General features: G+C 42.6%; 2 protein-coding genes across 16 annotated transcripts in view; both read left to right on the plus strand.

Moving 5' to 3' along the window:
* Positions 1–27494, plus strand: part of LOC310904784 (uncharacterized protein) — a gene marked incomplete at its 5' end in the record, with an annotated part of 195057 nt that overhangs the window by 164503 nt on the left and 3060 nt on the right. The gene's annotated exons all lie outside the window — the stretch shown is intronic.
* SEMA6D (semaphorin 6D) overlaps positions 26116–27494 on the plus strand; it is a 30723-nt gene continuing 29344 nt past the window's right edge. For 9 of the 15 annotated variants that reach the window (XM_083850076.1, XM_083850089.1, XM_083850086.1 and 6 more), the window contains exon 1: positions 26330–26665. In XM_083850076.1, the coding sequence (XP_083706202.1) occupies positions 26345–26665 (321 nt within the window). In that variant the 5' untranslated portion in view covers positions 26330–26344. Of the gene's footprint in view, positions 26263–26329; positions 26666–26806; positions 26895–27494 lie in introns of those variants that run through there. The other 6 variants (XM_083850092.1, XM_083850082.1, XM_083850081.1 and 3 more) reach the window with 6 other exon arrangements.

Here is a 27494-nt window from a genome sequence, read left to right on the forward strand (position 1 = left end):
CTTCATTTTGCTTTATGAAGCCAGTATCTAAAAATTCATGATAAATGATAATTATTTTTAAAGTAATCCCTACATTTTAGCTGTAATCAATAAATGGATGTTGCAAATTTTCTTATGAACAATGCATTTAGTGGTGATTGATTACAGTCATCTTGTCATGCAAGTAAAGCCATCCACAAAAAGTGCCCAGTTCTCCATTTTCTGCCTGGGAAGGGCTTGAGCTGAACTGAGAACCCACATTTTTTTCACATCATTTTTCTCTTCATTAAATTCTTCATCTACTATTCTAAACAGCTCTGCTTCAGTGAATGTAATAGAAAGCAACTAAAGCTGTTTTTGTGGAGTTGCAGTATGCCATTCACAAGTTAGAATTAGTGGATTGTAAAAATACAGTAATTATAAAAATGAGAAGAAAAAAAGAAAAAAAAAAAAAGGAAAATCAGTGTTTATTCTGACCACAGAGATAAGACAGCTTTCACAGTGATGTGAAGGAAATTAAAATCATCAGTGAGGTTTTGTATGTGATTTAACGAGAGCAATGCTGTATGTGAATGTGATTTATAATAGGTTTCCTATAGTTTATTCTTTTCTGTAGCCTTCTATCTGTATCTTCTGTATCTTCTATCTAGCAGAAGGAAATTGATACCTTCTAATATGCAACTTTTCAAGCTATTCTGGTTTATTTTGATTGGTATCAATTTGGGGGTGCTCCCACGTGTAGCTGGGCTGGCTGCCCTGAGGGAGCAGCAGCCACCAGGAGCAGGAAAGCAAGGACCAGTGGTATGGGCTGAGGGTACTCCTCTCATCAGCCAGAAGGACTGGGACCGCCTATAATGTCTGTATCATTCCTTCAGTTGAACGTATCTGGCCAAATGCCTACGGCTGAAGTGAGGTGAGATGAATCACACCATTTGTCTTTATCATTCATGTGAAAAGTGACTAATTTCTGCTAACATCGCTGGGAGTTGCTTGTACGCAGCCAAGTGAAGTTTAAGACCCAAATAATTTGCAACGGGTTTTGTGAACATTAAAACAAAGAAGCCAACACTAAAAACAAACAAAAGAAATGGGTGCAACAAGCAGGTTGCTCCTAGGCTTTATTTTCACAAGAACAGCTACTTTGTTTTACGATTTGTACGTGGCAGTAGGATGGAATAATATTTTTGGGCAAGCTGATGCTGTGTTATTAGCAGGAGGCCAGAGGTTTGGAGTTGGTTCCACTCCAGAAATTTTTAATACTGGATTGTAATTCAGTCCTAGATATAAAGACTGGCTGATTCGATGATTATGAAACTATTGACTTTAATGAACCTTGGAGTGGGTTTTTTGTACAAAAGATATGAAGAAGGAATTTTCTTTTTCATTCAGTTTGGTTTTTTTTGTAATCCTGACCTTAAAAATTCTTAATTCTGGGCACACATTTTTTGCTGCCTCCGGTGGTCTGTTACAGCCTGGCTGCAAGAAGTTACCATTCCCTCCAGGCTGTCAGTTGAACTGCACTGGCACTGCCTCCTTCCTTCATTTCAGCCAAAGCAAATCCTCGCTCTGCAAAATGTGCAGACTTGAAGGGCTAGTGGTGGAAGGTAAGCGCTGAAGAAGCTCATCTGGCTGATCAGAGTAAGTTGTTACCTCTTGCACCAGAAGTGGGAGTGTGTCCATGTCTAAGTGAACAAACCAGAGACAGGCTGAGGGGATATGTGATGCTCCCTCTGCCTGGCACAGGTGGTCCTGTTTTTCTCGGTCTCCTCCCTGCCATCACTTTATTTGAGTGGCAGATGCTTGATATGCAGCAGTTGAAGTTGGGATTGCTACTCTCCAGTACCTGTGTGCTTTTAGTGAAATGGAGGAACTCAGACAAATGTTTAAAATCTCTGATATTGCTAGATATCCTTTTGGCACAGTTTATATACTACAGCTTTAAATAGTATAGCCAGTAAAACATGCTCAGCTCTAATGGAGATGAGCACCCTTTGCTGGCTACAGTCTTTATGCTGAAGAGATCATTTGTATGTATGGGATTGCCCAAACTGGATAAATAGAGCATGCTGCAGGTAGGCTGTTCTGTGTCCACACCCTGATCCCACGCAAGTCAAAACCAAGATGTACTTACTTTAATGGGAACAAATTCTGACCTTTGAGAAAGAAAAATATGGACAAACACAAAACTTTAAGGTATTCTTCAAAGAATGAGTATTGTGAAACGTAACACTTATTGTGAATAACAGTAATAATAATCTGTCTTATATTCTATAACAAGTGGAACAGACCAATGCAAATACAATATTTCCATTGTCTCACATATCTGCTTTATCTCAGACGCGTAAGAACTGCATCTGTCTGATAACCTGTCCTTTCCTAGTACAACAGAAACCATGTATGGTTTGGCTTCGTTATTGCAGAAGAGAGTCTATCCACTGTACTGGTGCCACTAGCATTATTACTTGTATATCAGGTTCCCATCATGAAAGATACAAGCAAAAGGGCTTTCTATTTCTACATTTCATTTTATAGAACTCTGCATCCTCTACCAGTCCAGTCAAGATTGTTGTAGTAGATACTGTTGTTTAATCAGTGATTGAAATGTAAATAGATCACCTTTTCCCCTTGTGCTGTTGATGGTTATAGTGTGTCTTTGCAGAGTTTTAGCCCCTTAGAAGCCTATGAGTAGACTCTGTGCAGAAAGTGAACCATTGCACTTTGGGGATGTGTCATTAGCAGTTTGAGTGTATGTCAAAGTGTCTGTGAGGTCTGGAGGAGAAACCCCGTCACATGAGGGACTATAACCAATATTCCAGGCTTAATTTGTGAGTGTTTTGCAAACCACCTCAAATCTCCATATTCCAGCGTCCTTGCAGTCCCAGAGCACCCTATCTCCTCATACTGTTCTAAGATTTGTTATTCTCAGTATATCATCTCGTGTAGCAAAAAAGATCAGTGTTTAGATGGAGTCAACCAAAAGCATGCATTTACTAAGAATTCTCTCTTGTCTAAATTTTTGCTAATGAGACTGTTATTCAAGTGACTAAGGCAAAGTGGAGAGCCATGCCATTAAGAAATCTGCACGGCCTATTTAATGTCATGTTTGATCAGTGCTTGTAAAATACAAACCATTTGGAACTCTATAGCTCTTCACTCACATACAGAGGTTCCAGACCAGTTCTGTAAAACAAATCATGCCAATGGACTGCTGGCTAAAATGAGTAATTTTGAGAATTTCTTCACCCCCTATATCTTTCATGTACATTTTCAAATCTAGCTCCCCTGGAGGCAGGTTTGCAGCATCACTGTGGTTCTCCTTCTAGAAACTATGCATTATTAAAATAAAGGGATCCCTAAGTGACCCACTCCCACTCTTGGAATGCCCCATCACCCTGTCCCCTTCTCTCCCTCCCTGAGCAGATGTAGCTCATAGATTTCTAATGCTGAATGTATTCAAATTGAAGACACCAATTTTCCAGTGCTCTTAGGCATTATCTCTGTTCTGAAAGGAGGCAGATCACATGTTTAAGCGGCAAAAGTTCAGCTATTTTCAGAGATGGCACCAAGTCCTACAGAGAGATGGATGTGAATGCAATCAGGCAAAGAATAGGTATGTCAGTGAGATATGCTAGTGCTGGGCAAAGTTTCTGTCTGGCATCAATAATCTGTGTGTTGTCCCCCTCAGCATCTGGACTCAAGGAATGAATCTTGATTCATCTGGTAATTGGAAGACCCCCCTCTGATCAGGTTTTGAAAACCACAGTTTGGTAATAGCTGTGTGGGTAGATGAGAGGTTGGAGGTGCATTAAAATAAGATTTCCTGGGTGTTTTGATGTTTCATAACAAAAGCAGCAAGTGTAGCAACCCACATCAAACCTACACAGCCGAACCAATTAAAAACATCAGCAAGTCATCTGGGCACTAAAGTGCTTAAAGGTTAGTGAGGTGTATAATTTCCTCCTGGGCTTTAAGGACCACCACAAGTTGGAGGAAATTGGTCAGTCTTCATAAACTAAAAATATTTTCTACACAACTGAGTTGGCATGGCAGCATGGAGCTGAAAGCAGAGGAGTAAGGAGCAGAAAGTGCCAATATTCATCTTTGTGGATTTATTTATTGCTTTGCTAGGCCAACGTGCACCCTTCGCATGAAAGTGGTATTAACTGGAGGAAGCATTCGTCATCGCCTTTGTTTGACATAAGATACGAATCTGGTCTAAACTCTGCTTAAAGGAAACTATTTTTGAGGATTAAGTAAAACAACATGTTGGTTTTGTTTTCGTGAAGGCTGCAGTTATGGCCACAAATAGCTAAGTAGAATACCATTTAATTGGTTTGTAACTGACAGCACATTATATTACCCTAGCTCCAAATCTGTGTCTCAGGCTACTCATTTCTGATTCAGCCACCAGCATCTAGCTTATGATGGCTATTCAAAGATCAGATAAAGTAGTTAGCATTACTGTATTTTTGAGTCTAAACTTTGTGATTACAGTTTTCCTGAGAGAGTAATATTTTCTATGTAAAGTGTACTTTACAATGTATTGGAATTTAACTACAAAGATATACACCTTCATAAGTACAGGCTATTAAAACAATTTACTAGTGTGTCAACAAGTACCGATATGTACATAAAAACAGAATAATTTGGTTTGTTTTAATGCACTGAGGCAATCCAGCAGTGCGCTGTCAAGTGCTGTTGAGAATCACTTTGCACTAACAGGATGACATGACTGGAATCGCATTCACTGCACATCTTAGTTCTATTGAATGATCCAGAGTTGAAATGAATGACTGACACTTTGTGAATAAAAGAATAAAGCTAATGTGCCATTCACACTGCACAGAGGGTGAAAACTTACTCTCGTTATATTGGGTATTAAGATTCACTATGTTAGAGTTCATTAAAGTAGGTGGAGAATAGGACTCAGTAAATAATTAACAGTAAGTCATTTATCAGGGAAATTTTATTTTTTCCTCTGCTTGTAGAAAATCCATAAGCAGATTATGGCTGCCTCAGAAGTGTTTGCTATTCAAACCTACTTTATAAATAGCTTTTTTTTTTTCATTTTTTAGCAGTTTGGATTGATTGTAATTTGTCTTTGAGGCTATCAAATACTTGTTAGTCATGTAGCATTGATTAGCTATAGTTTGTCATATAGGTACATGATTATCTTTCTCCGTCCTAGTTGGATGTGTTTGCCTGCTTTTCCAGGGCAAACATCAGCATATAAACATGCAAATGTAAATTTGTTCTTCTCCAAAATCTCTTCAATGACACTTTGAAGGACATTGACCAGGAATGCTGGTGCCAGGAAAATTAGGTTACTTGAATTTCTATGAAATGCAAACAAAAAATCTGATATACAAGTAAATCCATTTGAAACGCTGACAACATTTGCAGAATATTTTTGCAGTATTCCAATTTCTTTACCAGGTTGTATTGATGAATATTCAGATTAAAAAGAAATTAGATAGACAAAGAAACCAAATAGCCATTGACAATAATTCTGACATGCAAGATATGCAACAGATAGCAACCATCTGCATTACAGTTTGCAGTGCTTTGCTACAAAAGGCATAGTTTGAATACAGGCACCATGATGGTATTTTTCACAAAATGTTTTGTGTGTTTATGGCTCCACTGAAGTAATTTTGCCATTAACAGCAGTGAGATCGGTATTTTACCCAATACAATTGACCATTGTCCTCTGGAATGGCCCAGCACACAGAGTTCTGCAGGCTTCCTCCTTCAAATGATAGGATCCCTCATGCCACATATTTAACTTTCTTCAAGTATTAAGTGCCAGTATCTGGTTTGAGATCAGTGGATTAAAAGCTTTACAGGAGTGCTTAGAATTATTATTATCTTAGTTATCACTATTTTTCAGAAGTATTTCCCAGGAGAGCAGAAATTCTGGGTCTCTAGATTGCAGGGTCAGACAGTGCTGAGTGCCTGACACTATAATAACAAGAGGATTCATTCAAATAGAAAGGGTGGTTGCCTCCTACAAGTTCTGATAGCACTCAGGTAGAGGAAGGATGTCTGAGGATGCCTGTGGAAAGAGATCCATCTCTAATCAAAAACCATCCAAGAAGTGAGTACAATTAATTTCTCATTCACAGCTGACCTGACATTAGTAAAACAGCACGCACCTTATATGTAAAAATATGTAAAGCTCTTTTTGAATGCCTCGTCAGAGCAGAGTTCTTGTGTTGCCAAAGGTTATGCCTTACCTCTTTTATGTGACAAACATGCCTGCACACCTGGCAAGCAGCGAGCTGTGCTCTTAGGCAGAGGTGGATTGGGTTACAAGGAAGGCGGAGTGCCGGGAAATTCTCAGGAGGGACATCTGCATTATTTTTTAAGAAGAAAAGCGTCAAATGGAAAGTGTAACCCAATGCTTTCTAAATGTGGAGGCATGCTTAAAGAGCAGTGCTATTTGGTTTCTCTTTACTTTAGAGAAATCTCAATCCTCAGTAAATAACTCCTGCTTTTCAAGTACTGAACAAATGAAAATGACCTGATCAAAATTTCGACAAGCTCCTGCTCACGGTGCACTTCCCAAGAGCAGGAGGGATGGGGAAAGAGCCAAACTTGCACAAAGCAGGCTCAGCCTCTAGCAACAGAGATTACACGGAGCTAAATTCTGTCCCTGGGTCAGACCTGGTGGGGCTGGGACAGCCTGGGGGGAGCCGAGAGCAGAGCCTCACCTTCCCGGAGGAAGATCAGAGCCAAGCCAAATGCACTTTTCCCGTCCCAGAAACAGCTGCCTTCAGAATAAGAGTCTTTCTCGCTTTGAAGCCTAGGCTTGGCAAAAACAGACAGGGGGAGAAAACCAACAAAACAGAAACCTATTGGAAATTTTTAGAAGTCCTTAACGTATGTGAAAAAGATCTTTCATGTTCTTGTGCGATTGTGATCTCTAGGCACAGGTGTGAGTGCAAACACATTCCCCCGCAGCAGAGGTTGTCAGCATGGGAGAGGAAGTAGAACTGCCCATGCTGATGAAATGCTCTTCTAAAACGCTGCTGGCTGGGACCTGTTCTTAGAGTATTTTTGCTTGAATATGATCAGGTCTGTGGTCAGAGAAGTAGCAGAGATGTGGTAGGGCTCATGCAGAGCTGCTCTTTCAACAAACAGTTGTCTTGGGGTTTCTTATTTTCTTGAAAATATCAGTCAAGCAAAAGCAATCCTGATCCAGCAACTCAGCCATGCCCAGTCCCTCTGAGGAGTCATTGGAGCAGAGACTCAAACCTGCAGCATGACACCAGAGGTGAATGTTCAAACTGCTGGACTGTAGAACCCATCTCTCATTAAGTATAGTGAATATTTAGTTATTCCTACTAATTGGAACAGCTCAAGAATGACAAGAGAAATCCTCCTTTTGACTGACCATTTCATAGCAGTCACAACACACAGGTGGAATGTGAAAGTTCAGGTTTTGAATCCTTGCCTTAGCCTATTCTGGGCAGACTTGGGTAGTCACAAGGCAAAAGATCCTAACCACGGAGCTTATTAGCTAATGCACTGACAGTCCTTTTCTCCCCTTTTATAGGAAAAAAAATAGATGTAGTTCATCCTTATACAGTAGAGGAACATTTGGAAGCTCCCAAGCATCCAATAGATAGAAAATCTTTTACCCTCCGCTTGTTCTAGACAGGAGCGCAAATACGTATTTATGCTAAGCACAAGTGCTTCATGTGCAGGGTGGTTAGGTCAAGTGTGAGGTCCCGTCTTGCAAAAGCCATACTCCTACATCTGGGATACACTCAGCCCTGTGCGGAGGGCTCAGAAAATGGCTTTCATACTATTTATTTCATATTTAAAGCCAAAAAGGGGGTTAACTCTTTCACTGCAAGATCTTTCCCCCCCATTCCGTGCCTCATTTTACCTCCTGTAGCAATTATGTTCATTATTTTATCTGCTATCACTGTTTAAGCAGAAAGTAGTTGGAGATTAAAACATGGAAAGAAGATGCAGAGGTATATAGCAGTGCTGCAGGGCTTACACAATCTAAACTTAGTCTGCATCCTCTTATGGCCCTTAGAGACTATTGAAAGAGGGCCAAAAGAAGTCCCATAAGAGCAAGGAACCTTTAGTGTATTCTTCAGATTTTCCCCACAGAAAATTTGGAAGAAATACAGTGTACTTTTGTATGCCCCCAAAGTAAAATTACAACCAGCTGATAGAACGATCTCAGCAGCAGCTACAAGAGTCAACTCAGAAAGGCAGGTTTTTTTTGCCAAATAACACAGATTGTTTATAATGAATATAAACAATTACACTGCTGACCAGATTCCCAATACACTTCCATCCACAGAATATACAAAATACTGCTCTGGCACTGTTTTCCCAAATATTTGCCATATATTGAGCATTTTCACTGAATGGAATACAGTGGAAATGCAGCAGAGGGAAATCCGCATCACACTGTTCCTATTCCTCAGCACTTTTTGTTCTGCACCTTTATTTTTGCCTTTCGTGTTATAACCCTACATAAGCAAAATGCTTTTTGCTCCATCATGATCGCTCCCTAATTCTTTGATCCCATGTTTTTGTTGTCCTCTCATGTAGTAAGTTTAACATTGAGGACAGACAAGAAGACAAGGGGAGATGTTGGGAGCAGATGATCATCACATTGCAGCTTCCTTGGCTGGATTGATAAGCCTTGCAGTTTTTCCTTGTACCTCTTTCTCTGTCACATCAGGCTGCAGATCTTGACAACCTGTAAACTGAAGATAGTTTAAAGAACGGCTTTCCACTGCAATGTCCACCCAAGTAGACTGAGCCTAGACACTGAGAAGCATTTATCTGCAACCAGAAAGGTAAGAGGTTTCTGGTGCGCTGTAAGATTTAAAGCCTCCTTTGGGACAGTATTGAGGGAACAGAAATATTCACAACAGACAGGAGAAGAATCTTGCAAAAGAAAACTTTCAAAGGTCTAGTGATGGAAATATATTATGTATAATGTTAACATGAGTAATATACAAGAAAAGGTCCGTAAATCATCATTTCAACGGGTCATGAACTTCAAACTGTGCATTCAGCTCAGCAATTTCATTAGAGCAGAATAACCTTATTTCCATATGAAGACCAGTCATGGTGCTAATTCTGAAGTAACAAATTGTTCTTTTATTTCAAAATTTATTAGTACTATCGCCGGATGGGAGGGTAAAAAAATAAATAAGTGAAACAAGGAAAGATGGCCTTTCCAATATTGCCTGTAGAGGGGAATCTGAAGAATGGTGAAGATGATGGCCAGTTCAGTGCAATATTCTGTTGCCATCAAAGGAATGTGGTTGGCTGACAGGAGACAAGTTGCGTTAGTTAGTACTGTTAGTAGTTATTAGTTATTACTTACACCCATCAGGTAATTTATACACCCCTTCAATGGACTCCGTCTAGTATGCCTATGTCTTCCTTATACTGGGGAGCCCGTCACTGGACACAGCACTTCTGATGTGGTCTCAGCAGTAAAATACCTCTGCAAATAGGTATAGGCCTCACATATAGGCCCACAGATCTTAGATCTTACCTTTTTTTTTTCTTTTTTTTTCTTTTTTTTTTTTCTGAGTAAGCTGCTCTTATCTCCAGAGCATTTTTCTTGTAAGAAACAAGACTTAGTGTAGCACAGTTACCCAAAAGGTCAGCTTTTTCCTGTGATTTCTTCACACAACTTCCACCAAATTTACCATAAATGATGGGTGAGCTGTGGATTAAAGCTCTATCTGTCTTTCTAGAAAGCTGTATTTCTGAGGCAGCTCCATCATCTCACCATTACCCCTCTCCCTACCCACCTGCACCTGCCATCCCATTGGGGTCAGGCAGTCAACAACAGGCCCTGAATTTCTGACACCCATCTCAGCTACACTCTTAATATTGAAGAGGTTTCCCTGTTTTCAGTTTTGTTGACTTCAGATCCAGTTGTGCACTTACTAAAGCTGATAACATTGACTTAATCAAAAGCAGGACTGGGCCTGTGATACTATGATTAAAGTTTCAGGTGAAGACACAGAGTCTCTTGAAACAATGAACTGTCATACAATATTGAGTGCCAGCCAGTCAGCCAAGTTGTTTTTTTGGGTTCCCTGCAAAATGCTGCATGGCCTTGGGGAGAGCAAACATGAAAACTAATGATAAAGTATGATTCATTAGAATCTGGCCTTGGAAATCTGCAGCTACTACAGCTGTGGATGCCTTACACTAACTACATCCTGTTTATAAACAGCCAGCACAAAAATGTCAGTTTTCTGATTTGGAGCCATTTGCTCTAGCCAAATATGTATTTCAGGATAACAAAAATGTCTTAGCCAGTTAGAATTCATTTCTCTCCACCTCCAAATAAACAGTAATCAGCTCACCCATTGGTGGCAATTGTTCAGTTTGCATATGCTGCTCTGTCTCCCTCCTGCTATGAATATGCAGATCTCTCCATTCTCATTAGTTTCTGAAGGGCCTCTGCTCACCCTGCTTTCTGTTGCTGACATTTCTGAGCTGTTTGGGTAACAATACCACAGCTTATCACCCTCTGCTGAAGACCAAGATAACTTTAAAATGTATACAAAAGGAAAAGAACACCCCATGCCACAAAGCAAATAAAGCTGACTGTTGAATTTTGTGTCTTAGCAATGGATTTTTGATGCTAAGAAAGAGCACTAAGACACCTCTTAAAGATGGGCTGCTCTTATTTGTAAGCACTGCATCAGGCAGTAAGTTTGTCCCATGCCAATAAGCCTGGCAGAGCATGTTTGCAGGGTTGGGTCTGAATAAGGCACATTTTCAGAAACTAAGTTTATTCAATGTACATGCACAGGCTCGTGCTCTCAATATAATGGTCTGCCTTTACAGCACCGGCTGGTGCTATGCTTTCTGTGTTGGTCTGCTTTATTTTTAATGAAGGATAGTTGAACAGACTGCATTAAGTTCCAAAGCTTAAGGTCCAAAAAATACATCTGTGTTATTAAGAAAAAATTGAATGAACAGCTCTTTGTAGGCTTGTATGAAGGCTGCATGACCAGGTTTGTGAAGGGTGTGTACATGCTGATCTTGCAGAGATTTGCATCTAAGCATAACCTCTCCCTCTCTCCATCTCTTCCTCTGCTAGTAGCCCCAGAGAAGTGGCTGTGAACCCACAATATTGTTCTGTGGTTTAAGATGTATCTGCTCTACTTCCCGAGTTACCAGTCCAGTGTGAGAAATTTCCCCACATTTCCTCAGCAGAGTGGTCTCCACCTGATTTTCCTCTAGACTGTCATGGATCCAATTGTAGGTTTAAATAGTTTAAGCAGGTGGCTGCCTGATTTTGCCTGTAGGGCACAGGGAAGAGACACATGATCCATTCTGCCGGTAGAGTTACAGGGCAGGAACGGTTGGCAGAGGGGCAGTAAAAAGCAGCTGGGCCTGGTAATGAGCAAGAGCACACAGGAGGGGGATGCGTGTGCTCAGGGCGAGCACCTGGTCCTGCACCAGCACTGGTGCTGGCAGGCTCTGCCCAAGCAGAACCTCGGTGGCTGCCTGGGACAGGTTTGGAAGTCCTGTGGCATACCTCATCACAGGACTGGAAGCTCTGGTCTCAATCAGGAAAACTGCTCAGACCAGTAATACCTCTAGTCTACATCAGTGGGCCTTAAATGTATGTTTGAGGCTTAGTCATGTGCAAATGGAAGGGAACGTGTCCAGGGAATTTAGCTAAGCCGCAGGACTTTGCACAGAAGCAGCTACCAAACGCTCACATGATCTGCTCCATCCACTCCATGGTGGGATGCAGTGTCTGACAAGCAGGTGGTAAAAAACAGCTTGAGGAAACTGCCGCATCTGCTTTGCTAAATGAGCATGTGTCTGAGTCCTGAATCCATCTTTCAATCAAGCCTTTAATAGGAAAATGTAATCCTGAAAATGATATTTCTGAATAGGACCCAGTAAGAGATAGATGGAAACACAGGCATGGTTTAGAGTAAAATCAAAACAAGAAATCAGTCAGAGTGCTGTAAAAAAAAAAAAAGTGACATAGTACTGAAAGCAAACATAATTGCACCAGCCAATTATGAATCTAAATTGAAGCTTGAAATTGGCCAATCCCCTGTCTAGTTTCACTTGCAAGGTTGAGTCTAGCTTGAACTAGCTAGAAAATCAACAGGAAACCAAGGACAAATCATGGGAAGACATGGATCCAGTATTTACATTGCCATTCCTTTCACTGAGCTATGACAAGAGAGAGACTAGGAAAAAAAAATGTAAAATACAATCTCACCTTGCTATTTCCCTTTAAAGATTGATCAGTAAAAAGAACAATTAGCCAGAAATATTTTTAAAACTTGCCAACTGCATTATTTGACAAATACATTCATAAATCTTGTATCTAATTACAAACTGGGTGAGCCCTGAAAAGTACCTCATCATTTTAAAAGAACTTGAAAATCCCATTTCGTCCATTGATGAGTCACCTCTGCCCATCAGCACTGAACTAGCACAAGCAAGACAGAGACATTTTTATCCTCTGCATCATAGTAAGAGTGTTTCAGGAGTGATGTGGGACACTTAGACTATGCTGAACTTGAGCAAAGGCAAAAAAGGCATGCCTGTGTTTTGAGACAGTGGCTGCACACACAGCTGTGTGTGTGTATGAATTAGTTGTATGAATTACAGTTGTATGTAGAGAGCAGTTATATATTCTCTACATCTGTGTGAGCTCCCACTGGTTTTTCTGCAAGGATTCTCCTGCACGTGGGGAGCTGTGGGGGCCCATGGGCACAGAGAAGGCTGAATCTCCTCTCAGCAGACCCCAGCCATCCAACTGGGAAAAGATCTGCTTAGCTCTTTAGACACCCAGAAAAAGGAATTATCATAGGTTATAATTCACACTCTTACACCTGCTTTAGACTTAAGTAGTCAGGTAGCTCGCATAGACAGCTCATGCAAAGACCCTGTGTCAGCATCCAGCAACCCAAGTGTACCATGCTCTGAAGGGAGCCCCCTTCCTCCACCCCCCAGGTGGCACTGGATGAGGTGGAGAAACTCAATGCCCTCTCAGTCACCTCCCTCGCTCTTGCTGTAGGCCCTGACAACTGTTGAATTTGTTAAAAGTGGGAAGAACTTTAAAATTCATATTTACTTAACTGCTTTGTTACCAAAAGAGTGTTTGTCCTGCATACTTAATTCACAGTGGCGTTTGTATACGGTAGTCTCATCTGGCAACTGTTTTTTCCCTCACATACTGCTCATGACTGTGTATTATCATTTAATTCAGCTGAAATTAAACAGATCCAATCCAATTCTCCAAGGTTATAGACTCATATTTGTGTGCTGGACTGCACTAACTGGTCACTTTGCATTGCCAGGGGATGTAAACTGTGTGCTTGGTTTTGGTACCTACACAGCATATACAACCCTGAACCGCACACTACTCCAGGAGTCCCTAAGCTGTGGGCAAAGCTAGTTTCACCATGTGCTTCTCCAAGAGAGAAGTTAAATTCTCTGTTCCATGCTGTGTAGAATAAATTCAGTCATGATACACCTCTGAATCCAGTCTGCTTATGGTGCTCCTGTTATCCATTATCAGTAACCTGGTTATACTTTCGTGCTTTTTAGCCATGTACTCAGTGATGTTTGCAGGTGAGCTGCCTGGAAATGTGTTGTGTTGGTGAGGCAGAAACAGTTCACAGAGATGCACTGTTAAAGATTTGGCTCTAGGACAAATGGGTTGAAGGGGGAAAAACATTTAAGTGAAATATCCAAAAGCATTGCTTTTGGTGCAGAGTTGAGTGGGAACCAGATACTAAGCCTCAGAAGTTGCTGCAAAACAGAGGTACTGCTTGCTGGATCGTTTTCTCCATTTCACAGGCCAAGAGTGTTGGGTCTCAGCTGAAAAAGGAACCTAAGGCTTCCCATCTTGAATCAAGGTACATACTCTTTCTTGCTTTCTCCTGAGCATTGTTCCAGCTCGTCTCTTAATTCACAAGAAGCTATACCATATATTAATAGACAAGTTGGCCTTGGAATTTATTTTGCAGGAGATTTTGTTATTGCCTCATAAACACAGAGCTCCCTTAAATTGTCATCAAAATACATGACCATAAAATTACTGAACCAATAAAAGAAAAAACCTAGAGCACTGCTGCACCAAATTTTGCTTCAAGTATTATGCTGCTCTTCTCTGAAATTCACTGTACTTGCAGGGTTCTAGTAGCATTGCCATGTTCTTTCATTGATATGTGTAGTCCAAAAGAAGCAATCACACTTTCAGTAAAAGATTATTTAATTTCCATGGGACTGTGGGCTCCAATCTAGTAGGACCATCTTAACTCTTCCTATATGCAGCCAGCACTAACTGCTGTTTTTCACTACTTTGCACCTTAGATAGACATTTATGTCCGACTAAACTAGCTGTAATTTATATCTACGTAACACAGGGCTCTTGGTTTGGAAGCGCTTTCCACAAGTGTAAATGACAAACGCAAGCCAGCAGCAAATCCAGCCCAGGAGATCCAGTTAGCCCATCTGAGGGAGGAGGGGAAATGAGACATTGATTATTGTGAACTGTACGGGGTGGATGCTAAAGGCAGGGTGACATTTTGCAGGAGACGAAAGATTCCGTTTTGCTGAGCCATGGTGCCTTGGTTCCCACTTGGGTGTGCCCCACGCAGCACGAGCAGGGAGCTCTGCGCACGCTGCAGGCAGGAGCATTTCCACAAGGCATTCTGCACCTCGCTGCGTGAAGGCTTTGGGAACCTCACAGATATGCAGACACAAACGATGTTATGATATGAGCACCATACTTCTCAGTAAATAAACTGTTGGAAAATGGCAGTACCAAATTAAATGGCAATAAAGCTTTTGTTGTTTCAATTTTATGCAGGTTTTAAGACAGAATCTGTGATGAACTGTATTGTCCATGCTTGCACCAAAATAAAGAGGGAAGCATGGCATATAAATATGTTTAGCACTAGACCAGTATTTTTTTCAAATTCTAACTCACTAAGAGTTTTACAGAAATTTGATTATAATTTTACTGCATTGAAGATTCTTTTGCATCTGTTTCATGGACATCCACCTTTTAAATTTTATTTAATTTGTATTGATTTTTCCTGCACTTTCATAAGCAGACATCACACATCTGAGCACACACAGAAATGATTACTTAAGTGATGATTTAAAAATAATGGATGTACATTAGCACATGAATGATTAATTCCTCTTTGTGAGTACAAGCATCCAGGCTATGGCTGAGTAAAATATTGATGGTACAGAGGAAATGAGCTGTTTCTTAATTTAGTTTTGTTCTGGTAATGTGTAACTAATGTTGTTTCCTTCTAGCAGTATGCATTTAGTGACCCTTTTAAATTTTAATACCTAGTGATAGCTAAACTAATAGCTTCATGGGACATATGAGAGGGGATTTTGAAAAGATACAGTTATAGTTTACATGCATTAATTTGAGACTCTTTGTAACACATGTAATACAAATGGGTACTACAAAAGAACCTAGACAGTCTACCCACAAGCTGGCATTTCCCTGAAAAGATGAGGTACCAGACACACTGGAAGGTGGAGATTTAATTGTCAGGTTAGTCTCAGGAGGCTATGGCATATGAATCCCAGTTCATCAAGGCCTGGTGCTCTTGTGATACACCTGCACGTCTCGGGGTTTGTGAGAATTGTAGGAAATGAGAGCATGGCTGCTCTTACCACCTGATACTTGGGCATATGTTTGCACTAAACGTAGCTCAACCTGAGCGCTAGGATTAACTCTGCGCTGTACTCCTAAAGCCCAAGCTAGAGATAACCTCATTGTGTTTTCTCACTGCGCCCACAGCTGTTGAGGTTTTTCTGAAGTTTTTGCCAGGATTACATGCTGAAGTGCTTTGCCACATATTTGCCAGGATGCCACAAGGAGGAGAAAAGCACTGAAAGGTGAGCACGACCCAGACAGGCCTGCCCACACCTTCACTGCAGAGCATGGTAGGCCAGGCTCACCCATCCAAATGTAAAGCCAGTGCCCAGTCAAGCAGAGCAGTATGGTCTCAAAAACAAATAGAAATGTCTAAAATACTCTGTAAGTGTGGCTGGACAGCAACCCATGTGAGGACACAGGTTATGGTAGAGTGCAGCTACAGGTTTTGACGTTCTCAGGTGGGAATACAACCTTGTTACTCAAGGTTGATATACAGACTGAATCACTGGCACTGCATAGCCATTGCCCATCTGTTGGAATGGCACTTTGCCCACTGACGTGGTGACATGCCAGGTTTCATTTGAAGTAGGTGCCTTCTAACAATGGGTTTAGAAAAGCAGCCTGTTGAAGACAGCAACTGACACTTCTTTCTTCAATAGGCTATTTTTGGAGTGGGAACACTTGCTGGCAGCAAGTGCAAAGGGCCTAAATCAGTTTCTATTAGTTAGTTAAAAAAAAAAAAAAAATCTCATTTGCTACAGTAACAGAAGGTTTGGGCTAAAATGTAAAGTGGTTGCTTCCATTCGGACTTGCTGGCCTCACACAGGCATGTTTATTGTGGCTACTTAATCCTACAGTACCAAAGTGCATGGTAGTTTGAAGGTGGGAAAGGAAAAGGAAGAAGAGGAATGGTATACTGCTTTTGAGACAAGAAAGGGTGCTTTTTTGTTTAATTTTAAACCATGATCCTTTGATATTTTCCACTGCTGCAATTGATATTATATGGTAATCCTGCCAGGACATTTTATATGTGAGGAAGAGTTTGAGCGTTGGCTCCCCGGGATGACATTTGAAGAATATAGTTCACATTTTTTTCCTTTGGCAACTGAGAGAAAAGAGGGATCTTCAGGCAGTCCCAACAAAAATCAGCAGACTCTTCATCATCAGGTCTTTTTGAAAGGGTTTTGAAGATCCTAGGGAAAACACAGACTTTGGCTGTCAAAACTCCCTGAAGGGGCGTAGATCAGAGAGCAAGGTAACGCAAGCACTTCTCCCTTGTGGCTTTATGGATACAGAATGCCTGAAACGTGGGCAGGGTGTAAAACCACATGGCTTTAAGAGCAGCCCAGATGGCCAGCAAACCCAGGAACACATGCACACATGATACCCTGATCCTTCTAGGAAGGATTTTCAATCTAAATTGCCAGCCTGACATCACCCCCATGACATTACTGATGGGCAGAAGTGATATACAATCCACCTTGCAGATAGCTACTCGCTTGGGTCCATAGTAAGGACTAATATGGCTTAACATCCCTATTTCAACAAGTCCAAAGCTCATCTGAGCTCAAGTCCTGGCAGTGTGATGTGATGGGAGTCTGAGCTTGACCATGGATCTGACCCACACTCAAGGGACACTACTGACCAGGCCACTTACAAATACTCATCCCTGTCACCTGGCTGATCACTGGGCAGTCTGCCTCCTCTCCCCAGTGCCTCTACTGTCTTCCCACAACTCCACTCCCTTCTTCATCGCTGTGCCAGGACAAAGTGCCATCCTACCTGGCAGTGTGCTCAGTCCCCAGGACATGCAGGGGGACATGCCAGGTGGCAGGATGCCACTTAAGGTCGCGCTCCTTGCAGCTGGGTCCCCTATACAACTTATGGAGAGTGGTTTGTGATGGTCTGGCTACAGGAGGAGGTGGAGACCTTTCCATCCTTCTCTCCTTCTCTGGTTTAGTGTTGAGCTCTTGGCCTGATGGATGTATGTGACTAATGATGACAGGGAAAGGACCAACTAGGTATTCTCCACCAGCATACAAAGTACGCATGAGCAAAATAAAAAATGAGTCACTGAGATTCTTCTGGACACAGGAAACTATTGAGGCAGCATCTGAAGTACTCAGATAAAATATCCATCTCTAAATCAGCTTTTGATAGGAAACTGAGAGTAACGTGTAGTTATCTTTGGCTACTGGACAGTAGAGACTTTATTACAAAATGATTTATTTTCTATAACATGGCTGCTAAAATCCTGGCACTTCATTATGCAACTAATTAAGAAGAGTCAAAGCTATAAAAGGAGCTGGAAAACTCTGGCTAGAGCCACAAATACTATTTCTTGCATTGCTTCCCAGATGGAGAATCACTCTTCATGCCTTCCTCTTATCCAAAAAGACACAGAAGAGAGGAGGTCTGTAGCTAACAGCCACAGCATCTACAACTGCCTCACTCCAAGCAGCAGAGGTAACAGAGCAGTCTCTGTGCTTTGCCAAGAATGGAGATGCCATGGCTTACTTTTTTTTTTTTTTTTTGATCCATGTTAGATAATAGTGTTGGCATTCCTACCTGTGCCTGCTTTTTCAAGTCAAGGACTGTCCGGAGGATTTAGTAATAACTTGATGGTTACTGGTTGCTTCTTTGTTATATATTTTTGCTATGTTAATTCTTCAAATATGTGCTGCAAATAAGATTTTTTAGGATAGGATAGGTGCCATTGCTATATTACCCTGCCTTGGATCTAAAGTGCTTTCTACACTTTTGACCCCCTGCAAACACAAGCCTCCTGCCTGACAGCTCTTCTGCATGCCTGTTTGCTGCATGACTTGTCACAGACAATGGTATTTCCCCAGACTCCATGGAGCTTTGCATCACTCAAGATTAGTGGGCCGACATGCACAGTCATACAAGCAGCTGGCAAACTGTGATCGCTGAAACAATGTGGAGATGAAATGGGCCATCTATCTCCTTGTCACCTACTGTCGCCTCAAAGGTGAAAAGTCCGTCATCTTGCAGCTACCAAAGAAAAGTAGTAAGATGTGTCTGAGGATCAGTAATACGAGCGGCTCTAGGACGTGGTGCACCATTTTAGATGTCAATGGGAGAGAAGGAGTAGCAGTAGCTCCAAAGGATCAAAGCCACTTCCACTCACTTTTGCCTCTTAACTTTCATATATGGAGAATAACAAGTGCTTTATCTTGTTTGTACTCACTCACTGTCTCTAAGTGGAAATTTTTCTTCTGCACTAACCTGTAAGGCACAGAATAGACCAGAGCAAACCTTTCATGGATGGCTCTTCTACGGCTACTTAGCAGAAAGGAGTTTGCAGCCCACAGCTAGCACACAGGAGTGAACACCATGTTTCAATAGAGCTAGAAGTCAATTTTTAAACAAACCTTAATATTAGATAAGGCCATAGGTGTTGAAAAAAATAATTAACAATATTCACCTGTGTCCAAGAACAAAATATTCTAGGATAAAGTCAGCTACCGAGATGTCAAGGGGCATACACTAAACAGAAACTCAGGTTAGCATGCCAAAGGCAACCGCTTCTGTCATTACTGATTGTGTGTGAGCTATGGACTTTCTGTATGTGTGGCAGAGGTAAAAGTAAATAGTTTGATCATCTTTCTTCAAACCTAGGATGAGAGTCTATGCTCTTTCTGGATAGGAATGAATCAGAGAAGTATGGCAAGGTTTTATTTCAGAGTTCAAGCAGATATAAATTTACAAGCCCTTTGTTTACCTTTCTATCTTTAGTGATTACTGGCATTAGCTATTTCTAAGCACCCTCCCTACATCAGACATGAAAAATGTCTGTCTGATCCTTTACAACTGTTTTACTGTCACCTAAATGAGGCAGGTTTTTGGCTCCTGAGTCAGTGTTAGGCTGGACAGCTGCTTAGCTGTGACAGCCCAAGCAGCTACCTCAGGCTTGCGCAAGGGGGATTCAGACTGTACTAAATTACATTCTTAGGGTCATATTTAAGGCCTTAATCCATGGAGTTATATTTGGCGGGACAGTGAAGGAGCAAGGTTTATGTGCATCTGTGGATGTGTCTGTGAGTTTGTACATGTACACATGGCTAATTGCTTGTTTTCTGTAACATTAAAACTTTCACATCTGTCATCAGCTGATACCTGTGGACTCACCTTTGTGTAGGATGTGATTGTTGGTATATGGAGTCAAGCTGATTCATGTTGGATTTTATGGACTCTGGCATGAGTAATGTGATACTAATCTATAGATAAACTGATCTGCTGGTATTTATAACCAATAAGCAATTGCCTCACCCACTAACTGCAAGTTTGGGGATATGACAGTTACAGTAGATAGTAGTTTTACTGTAACTCTGCGCTGTTTGGGAACCTGTATGATTGGCTAAATTTCTAGGGGAATATTTGATTTACCTTAAAGAAAACATCAGTCTTGCCTCTGGTCATTCTTACTGATAGGGAGTAATGTATCTTCTGAGCCAGGACATAAAACACTTCAAGTCTGAGCCCTGTGAGGTAAATAAAAAGATAAAATTATAATCTGTTCCCACCCTATATTATCTGGTAATTTACACATAAATAACAGTGAAATAATAGCAGGTTTTCAGGCCTGTTTCTGTTCTGAAGGTCACTGGGTCTCTGTAGGACAAGGGGGATTCATCACACAGAATCAATTACAGGATCAGGTAATCCCCTAAAATGGGATTGAAAAGTGATTTTGTGTAACAGACATTGCTATATATAATTAAATAGATAACATTAAGCGTCTTGTCATCTTGTGATTATATATTGTGAGCATAGATTTGTTACTAATATGTCTTTTCATCTATGCCTGAAAAAGGCAGTACATTTTACTACTAGTGAGGAAAAGTGTAGGTAAACACTGCAGAAGGTGAATCTATACTGACTGAGTAGCTGTATGACAAATGAAATTTTGGAAATTAAAATTGTAGGCTGTGAGGAAGATCGCCTATTAATCTTGGAAGCATGCCATTAAATCTAATTACAGTACTTTGTTGATGTTACCTTAGATTTTTGAAATGAATTCCCCATCAAATGATAGGCGATGTAATATACCTAACTGAAAAGCTAATCACTGTACAGAAGAATGAGTTTTCTTGCTTTCAGTGGTTGCTGTAGACATTTGGGGATGTTTGCAGCACCCACCACTCTGCACCTGGCCCCAAATGGCACCGTGGCAATGCCCCCACCTGGGCTTTTCCACTCCCAGCCCTCTGCCTTGTAATGCCCCACCCTGTCAGGGATTTTTATTTTTTCCTAAAAGTTATTCTTTTGCAAGGGCCAGGAATTAATCACATTTTACGATTGCAGGAAAGTGCCATGGCCAGAATTGTTGGCCTGAAAGAGCTTGTTTTTCAAAGTTAAGGCGGATAGAGAGCTTGCAGGCAGGAAAGACCAGTTTTACAGCAAGACTGTGCCCAGTTATGTTCACTGCTTGAATCCCTTTTATTAGCTTTGACATACAGTCATCCAGATTTCACTATAAGCACATTTCAAGTAGTAAAATACACAGGACAAGACATTACAAACATTGTGGCTAGGTCTTTTCTTTGCTGAGGCGGGATTCTCGCTGCCAGCCCCACGGCCTCAGAAGGGAGGAATTTCTGGCCTTTACTGCCTCGGCTTCATCTGTGCAGGATCCCACGTGAGCCCTGCTGGGTGACCCATGCAGTGCTGCCAAAGCATAAAAAAAAATATGTTTTCCAATTATTTTATTAATTACTGGCACTTCTCCTGTGCTTCCCTAGAGGAGATGGTGGAATTGGAGAGCCAGCAGATTGAATTTCAGTCAGACTTTGGCCTAAGTAAGAACCGAGAGCAGCTATTAGATTTATCACTTAAATATTCAAGACAGAGATGGTGTTTGGTGTGCTTCTCAAGGCAAACTGATGTCTGATGATCATGGGTGGGCATGGAATAGCAGCGTGCACCCATTTCTTACACCGGCCAGAAAGATAAATGACAGGCGTGGAAGCATATACAGATGTTGACACAATGCAGAACCGGGATAAAGTTGCCAAGTTGAGGGTGCACAGCCCATCAGCATTAGCAGAAAATCATCGCTACGCCTTCAAGATGACAGGCATACAACCTGAGGTTTCTACACATCTCTCTAAATGGGGAGGCAGGCTAGAAAGATATAAAACAGAGAGAACAATGATATTAAAATTGAGGTTTTGACAGTCAGAAATACTTTAAAAACAACTCTCAACACAGTACTCAAAAAGATGCTAAAAGAAAGTGTTAAAATTTTTCTGTCTACCTATATTTTACAAAATGCTAATCACTTAAAGGCACATCCTAAAATTTTCTGAGAGCTGACAAGGGTGAAAAAGGGGGTTTCACATCATTTGGAAAATAGGAGAAAATTATTTTCTTTCCTTTAAACATTACAAAGAATTCTACTAATGTGCAACCTGAATTGGATACTATTTACAGAGATAAAAGTACAATGTCTTTTTTTACACTTACCACTCTTTATACAGTACTTGACTTATAACCAATTATTTTCCTGTATCAACACCGCACAGGCTTGTTATATTAGCAATTTGCTATTTTTAACCAATTGGTGTAAATCATGAGCAACAATGTTCTGAAATGTCTCACTTCTGACTTCCGTTGATACTGCTGCAAGCTCAGGACTCAGAGAAGGAAAATGGCTGGCTCCGTTTTACTGCTTTGCCAGCCAAACAGTGGGATTTCCACCTATATTTCCCCAGGCACCCAGTAGGGTGACTCAATGGGAGTAGGATCTAAATGGTCTCCAGGCAGATTAAAGACTCGTCTTCTTGGAGGGGATGGGGGTGAATAAGTGGCCACAAACAGGACAATACCTACAGTAAGGGTTCGTGGAGACCAAAGGCTAAAGCCAGAAACAGTGGGTAGCCATCTAACAGGTGAGCGTTGTTCTCATGTAATTACACATTCAGCAAGTTAATAGTGGAATACCTTAACAAGCTATCAGTTTCAGCTGGCGTGGTTTAACCTTGTTCTGGTGATAAGCTGTGAAACATTATAGCTTGAGCTTCTTATTTTCTATATTTATGTTCTTAAAAAATCAAAAGGATTCTCCACCAATCTGTAGAGATGAAAAGCCTGATTTTTTGGAATTTTTTCTACATTTATTCACATACTATACCTGTTTGTCCTGCCCTGTGCAATGGCTCCCCAGACATTGAGAAGGCACTAAGGCACATAAAACCAGAGCTGTACGAAAATAACATTTCTAGGTTGTTAATAGAAACTAATATTATCAGGTAGACCAATATTTACCCCTGCTATGAGAGCATTACTCATTGAATAGAGCCTTAAATTGTCCAGCTAACTTTATGCACTCGTAAGAAATAAATTCTATTCTCTTTTATTATCAAAATTAATTACAGTCAAGGTTAAGTTGTAACATCCGCACTTTGCAACTTCGATTTAAGGACAGCAAATATAAAAACTGCGCATTTCTGCTTCACCAGAAATTAAATACCTAATCCATAGTAAATTACCTATCAATTACTCTGTACACTGTCATGCAGTAGGCAGATGTCTGTACACACTATTGAAATGTGGTGCCTTTTGGAGGAAAGAAACAGGAGGAAGGAGGAAAATATTTAGCTGAAGTATAATGAGTCATGATATAACATCATCACATCCTGGCACTGCTGTGATTTGACCATTCTTCTGTAACTGACATTTGCTGTTTTTATTGGAAATGACATAGTTTAAATGAACATGTCCTCAAAATATAAGTTTCAGATTTCATTCAGAAGTCATCACGTTCGTGCGCTAGCGTGCTGAGTCACTGATTCAGCTCTGGCTCAGGCAGAGGGAAACCATCAATGCCATTTTCCTCAGCACTTGGGGGATGCGCCATTCCAGCAAAACTTTCCCAGGCAGCAGTGCGCCAAAGGTGGTTTCCCAAACATGCAAGCTGCCCCGCACTGTGTGGGCTTGCGTTTTCTTACCAAATCATCATGTGGCTGAAGTAGTGATTTTAATGAACGGTTGTGCTTCCTAAACCCAATTCAGCCTTGGTTATAAACCTAATGGAGAAATTCAAGTGGACTGAAACGTCTGGTTTAAACACACATTAGTTTCATATTATCCATATTTTAATGAAGCAAAAGCTCAATTTGTTCTTCTAACAGATGGTGGTTCTTTTATCTGTATGTAAATTTTGAATATTCTGCTTACATTTTCAAATTCGTGAGCATGAGTGTTGCTTAAGTCTGTAAAACAAAGGGTGAAAAATCTTTTAGACAATAGGAATAATCCATAAGATATACCTATGAGATAGGGCGAGTAAGTGCTCTCATTACCATTTCGTACACAGGGACAGTCTCATCGGAGCCGGAGCTGCTCCTCGGGCATTCCTGGCTCTTGGTCTGACACTCAGTCCATTTGATTGTGCCTCTGTACTTTTAGATTCTGCTGATGTGTTTCTTTTACAAATCAATCATTGTAAGGGTAATTAACATGTAAAAGCCAGGTTTCTTTTAATTCCATTAATATATTTGTGACAAGAAATGTGTTGGCAGAATCCAAAGGTTAAGAGTTACAATGAAGAACAAGTTTTAGCATAAATGAAAGTTAAGGCCTAGAATAGTCTGACAATACCCCATTAATCTCCACACTATTGACACAATAGTGGTCTATTGTGTCAATGAGGATTTAAGAAGCTTTGCAGCACATGCAACTGATGGTTTATCATATCAATAGGAGCCTGCATATATTGGTGTTTAAAAACCTGTGGCTGTATAATTCCCTGACTGCACACATATTGTGTGCACTTTAAATCCTTACATAAAGTGGTTTCTAGCCATGCAGCAAATTTTGAAACTATAATAAAATACCATATTTAATACTTCAATATAGATATATCTACACTTGACTACCCCAAAATCCTCCAAAATGCTCTACTTCAAACTGAAACCCTTTGCTGCACAGCAAGGCAATCCAATGCTCAACATTATGTCATCTGCCTAATTGCAGCAGAAGGAGATTTAAACCACGTTAAGCTCTCATCCCGGTACAAGGAAGCCTTCAGTCAGCCTATGGCTGGGATGTGCAGCGGGGAGGAAAGGCCCCTTCGCGCAAGCCGAAGGAGCGGCAGGGAGCGTGCAGCCACAGCCCAAGCAGATGCCCCAGGCTGTGCCACTTCCCATGCCCCACGACAGGGGCAGCTGAGCAGCTACGTGCCACTCACAGTTTAAATTGAGTGAAAATATGGGTGGCTCTCTAGGAGTGCAGTTTTTCTGGCTGGCACCACCATCAGGGATTTAAAAATCAGAGAAGCACATACCAAATTTGTAATGCCCCGGTGCGGGCAGCTTGCACCTTGGCATACACACCTCTGATAAATGCACGCAGCAGAAAATCTGCTCCGGGAGCTCGGCTGCGGATGGGGAAGCCCCAGAGCTGCGTTCCAACCTGGAGCCTTGTTGGGGTAGGCACATTCGTGCTCTAAGCTTTTTGCGTCCTCAGGTTGCAATTTGATTCCCGACCAATAGAACGGTCTCTATCGCAGTTGTTCCATGTGCTGCGCAAATTGTGATGCTCTTCAGATTAGGGCTGCTCCTGAGAAGGAGAAAATACCATCCTTACACCTCTAACCGGGCAGCAGCTCCTGGGGCGCAACATAGCTGTGCTGTGTTTGCTGCGAGGAAGCCCATAATGATCTCGCCTTTAGCCTGTCACCAGTAGGAAACATCAGAGAGAGACAGCCAAGGACCTGAGTTGCCAAAAACGTCCTATTCCCATGGCTGAGAGATTTTGTTGGCACCATCTCTAAAGAGAATTTACTATGGGCCAAATCCTGGCGCCCTTGCTTAGATGAATCGGTTCTCAAGATGCAACGCTCCCACTGCAAGCACCGTGCATGCAAAATCTGGCAGGATCGGCCCCAGAACTGCCTGGGAGCATCAGGCCCTCGTCGCACAAGGCAGGAGTAACGCGGGGAACGAGGGGACGCAGGCGATGGCCGGGCCCTGGGACGCACCCGGGTGGATGCAGAGGCAGGAACCTGGGGATAGCGTGTGAATGGCTGAGATGTTTCCTCAGAGACAAACTCCAAATTACTTTTACTCAGAACTTTTCTGTTTTCCCATCAAACAAGTGTAGATGATGGAGTTTGGTGAGTATTCCTCTTTTTTTTTTCCTTCCAAAATATTTTGTGGCACTTTAAGCCTTAATTAATTTAATGTAAATAATAATAATAACAACGAATGAGCGACAGCTATTTCCCGGACTTCATTTCTGGAATGAAACCCGTTGTTTCTGGAACCTCTCCGGGGATTCGGGGCAGGCACTTGAAGATGTCATTTCAAGGACGCTTCCCCCTTAGCCGCTCCCCACCACCCGCCAAGTTCTCCGAGCCTCGGCAGCCCACACACCCGTCCACCTCACACCCGCTGCTCCCTCGCGAAGCGGCGTCGGGGCGTTAAGGGGCCGGGACTCTGCGCGGGGGCGGCGGCCGGGAGCGGGGCCGCGCCCGGTGCTGTCCGGGGCGGGGCCGGGGCCGGGGCCGGAACTGGGCCAGGGGCCGGGGCAGAGCTGCCCCCTGCCCACCGCATCACGGCTGTACGCGGAGCTCCGGCAGGGCGGTGAGGGTGGCGGTGGGACGGGAGGCAGCGGAAAGTTGGTGGGGGCAGGAGGCGGAGCGAGGCTGGGCGCGGCGAGGGGCGGATGAAAATAAACACAGGGAAGGGGAGGGAAGGGGAAAAAAAAAAAAAAAAAAAGGAAAAATTAAAAAAAAGAAAGGCGGCGGCGGCGGCGGGCTGGGCGGGAAGGGGTGGGCTCTGCGGGGCGCGCCTCCCCCGTGCTGGTTCGGCAGCGAGCGGAGCGCCGGGATGGGGGCGCCCGGCGGGGGCAGCAGGCGGAGGAGCAGCCCCGCAGCAGGCAGCCCCGCCGGCGGGCGGCGGCCGCGGGCAGCGACAGGTACGCGGCGGCGCTGCCGAGCCGGAGCCCTGCGGGAGCGGGGAAGCCGGAGTGGAGCCGAGCCGCCGGGTTGGTCCCTGGCGAAAGCGCCCCGGGGCGGGTGGAGAAGGGGCGGGGGGGCGCAGGGGGGGATGGCGAGCGTGGTTTGGGGGCTCGGCGGCGGCGGCGGGCGGGCGCTGGGAGGCAGAGGGAGCTGCGCGGCTGCTCCTGGCAGGTCTGGATGGAAACTCGCCGGGAGCCGGGTCGGGAGCGTTCCTGCGCAGGGTGCTGCTCGCCTTCTGCCGCCCGCCGCGTTCAGGTGCGGAGCCTAGAAACTTTTGGAGCGGGGGGAGCTGCAGAAAGCGAGAGGGTAGCGATCAGGCTGTGGGTAGAAGGGACTCGGAGCCTCCTGGGCTAGTTGGAAGCGCTGGGTGGCGATTAAAGGTCACGCGGATGTTTCCAGGTGGATCATGTGCCCGTATTTTAAAGGGGTTTTGTTTTTGTCTTTTGGTTTTGGATGGTTTTCATTGTGTTCTGACTTGTAAGCTGGAAAATGCAATTAAGTATGCTTTAGGTTGATATGTTGAAGATCTTGCGGTTCCGGCGGGCATCCCAGTTGTTAGCATGGATATAGCTCTATGTTAGTCTTAAATTGGTGGGTTTCCTCTAATCTTGGAGTTGTTCCTCACTTCTGGTCAAGATTTTGTCTGTGTTACAGGCATTAGCCTGTGAGTTATTTGAGCGAAATTCAGCCTTCAGCGTGTAAAGTCATTTGTATTTATATGTGTGTGTGTGGCTTGGAATACATTTACTGTTGAGCATAGCAGCAGCCCTGATGGTTCATAATGCTCACATATGTGGTACTTGCTGTACAGATGGTATTGTAGCTTATCCATGTACACACACGCACATTTCACAC

This window comes from Anser anser, assembly GCF_964211835.1.
Source record: "Anser anser genome assembly, chromosome: 10".
Taxonomy (NCBI): Eukaryota; Metazoa; Chordata; class Aves; order Anseriformes; family Anatidae; genus Anser; species Anser anser.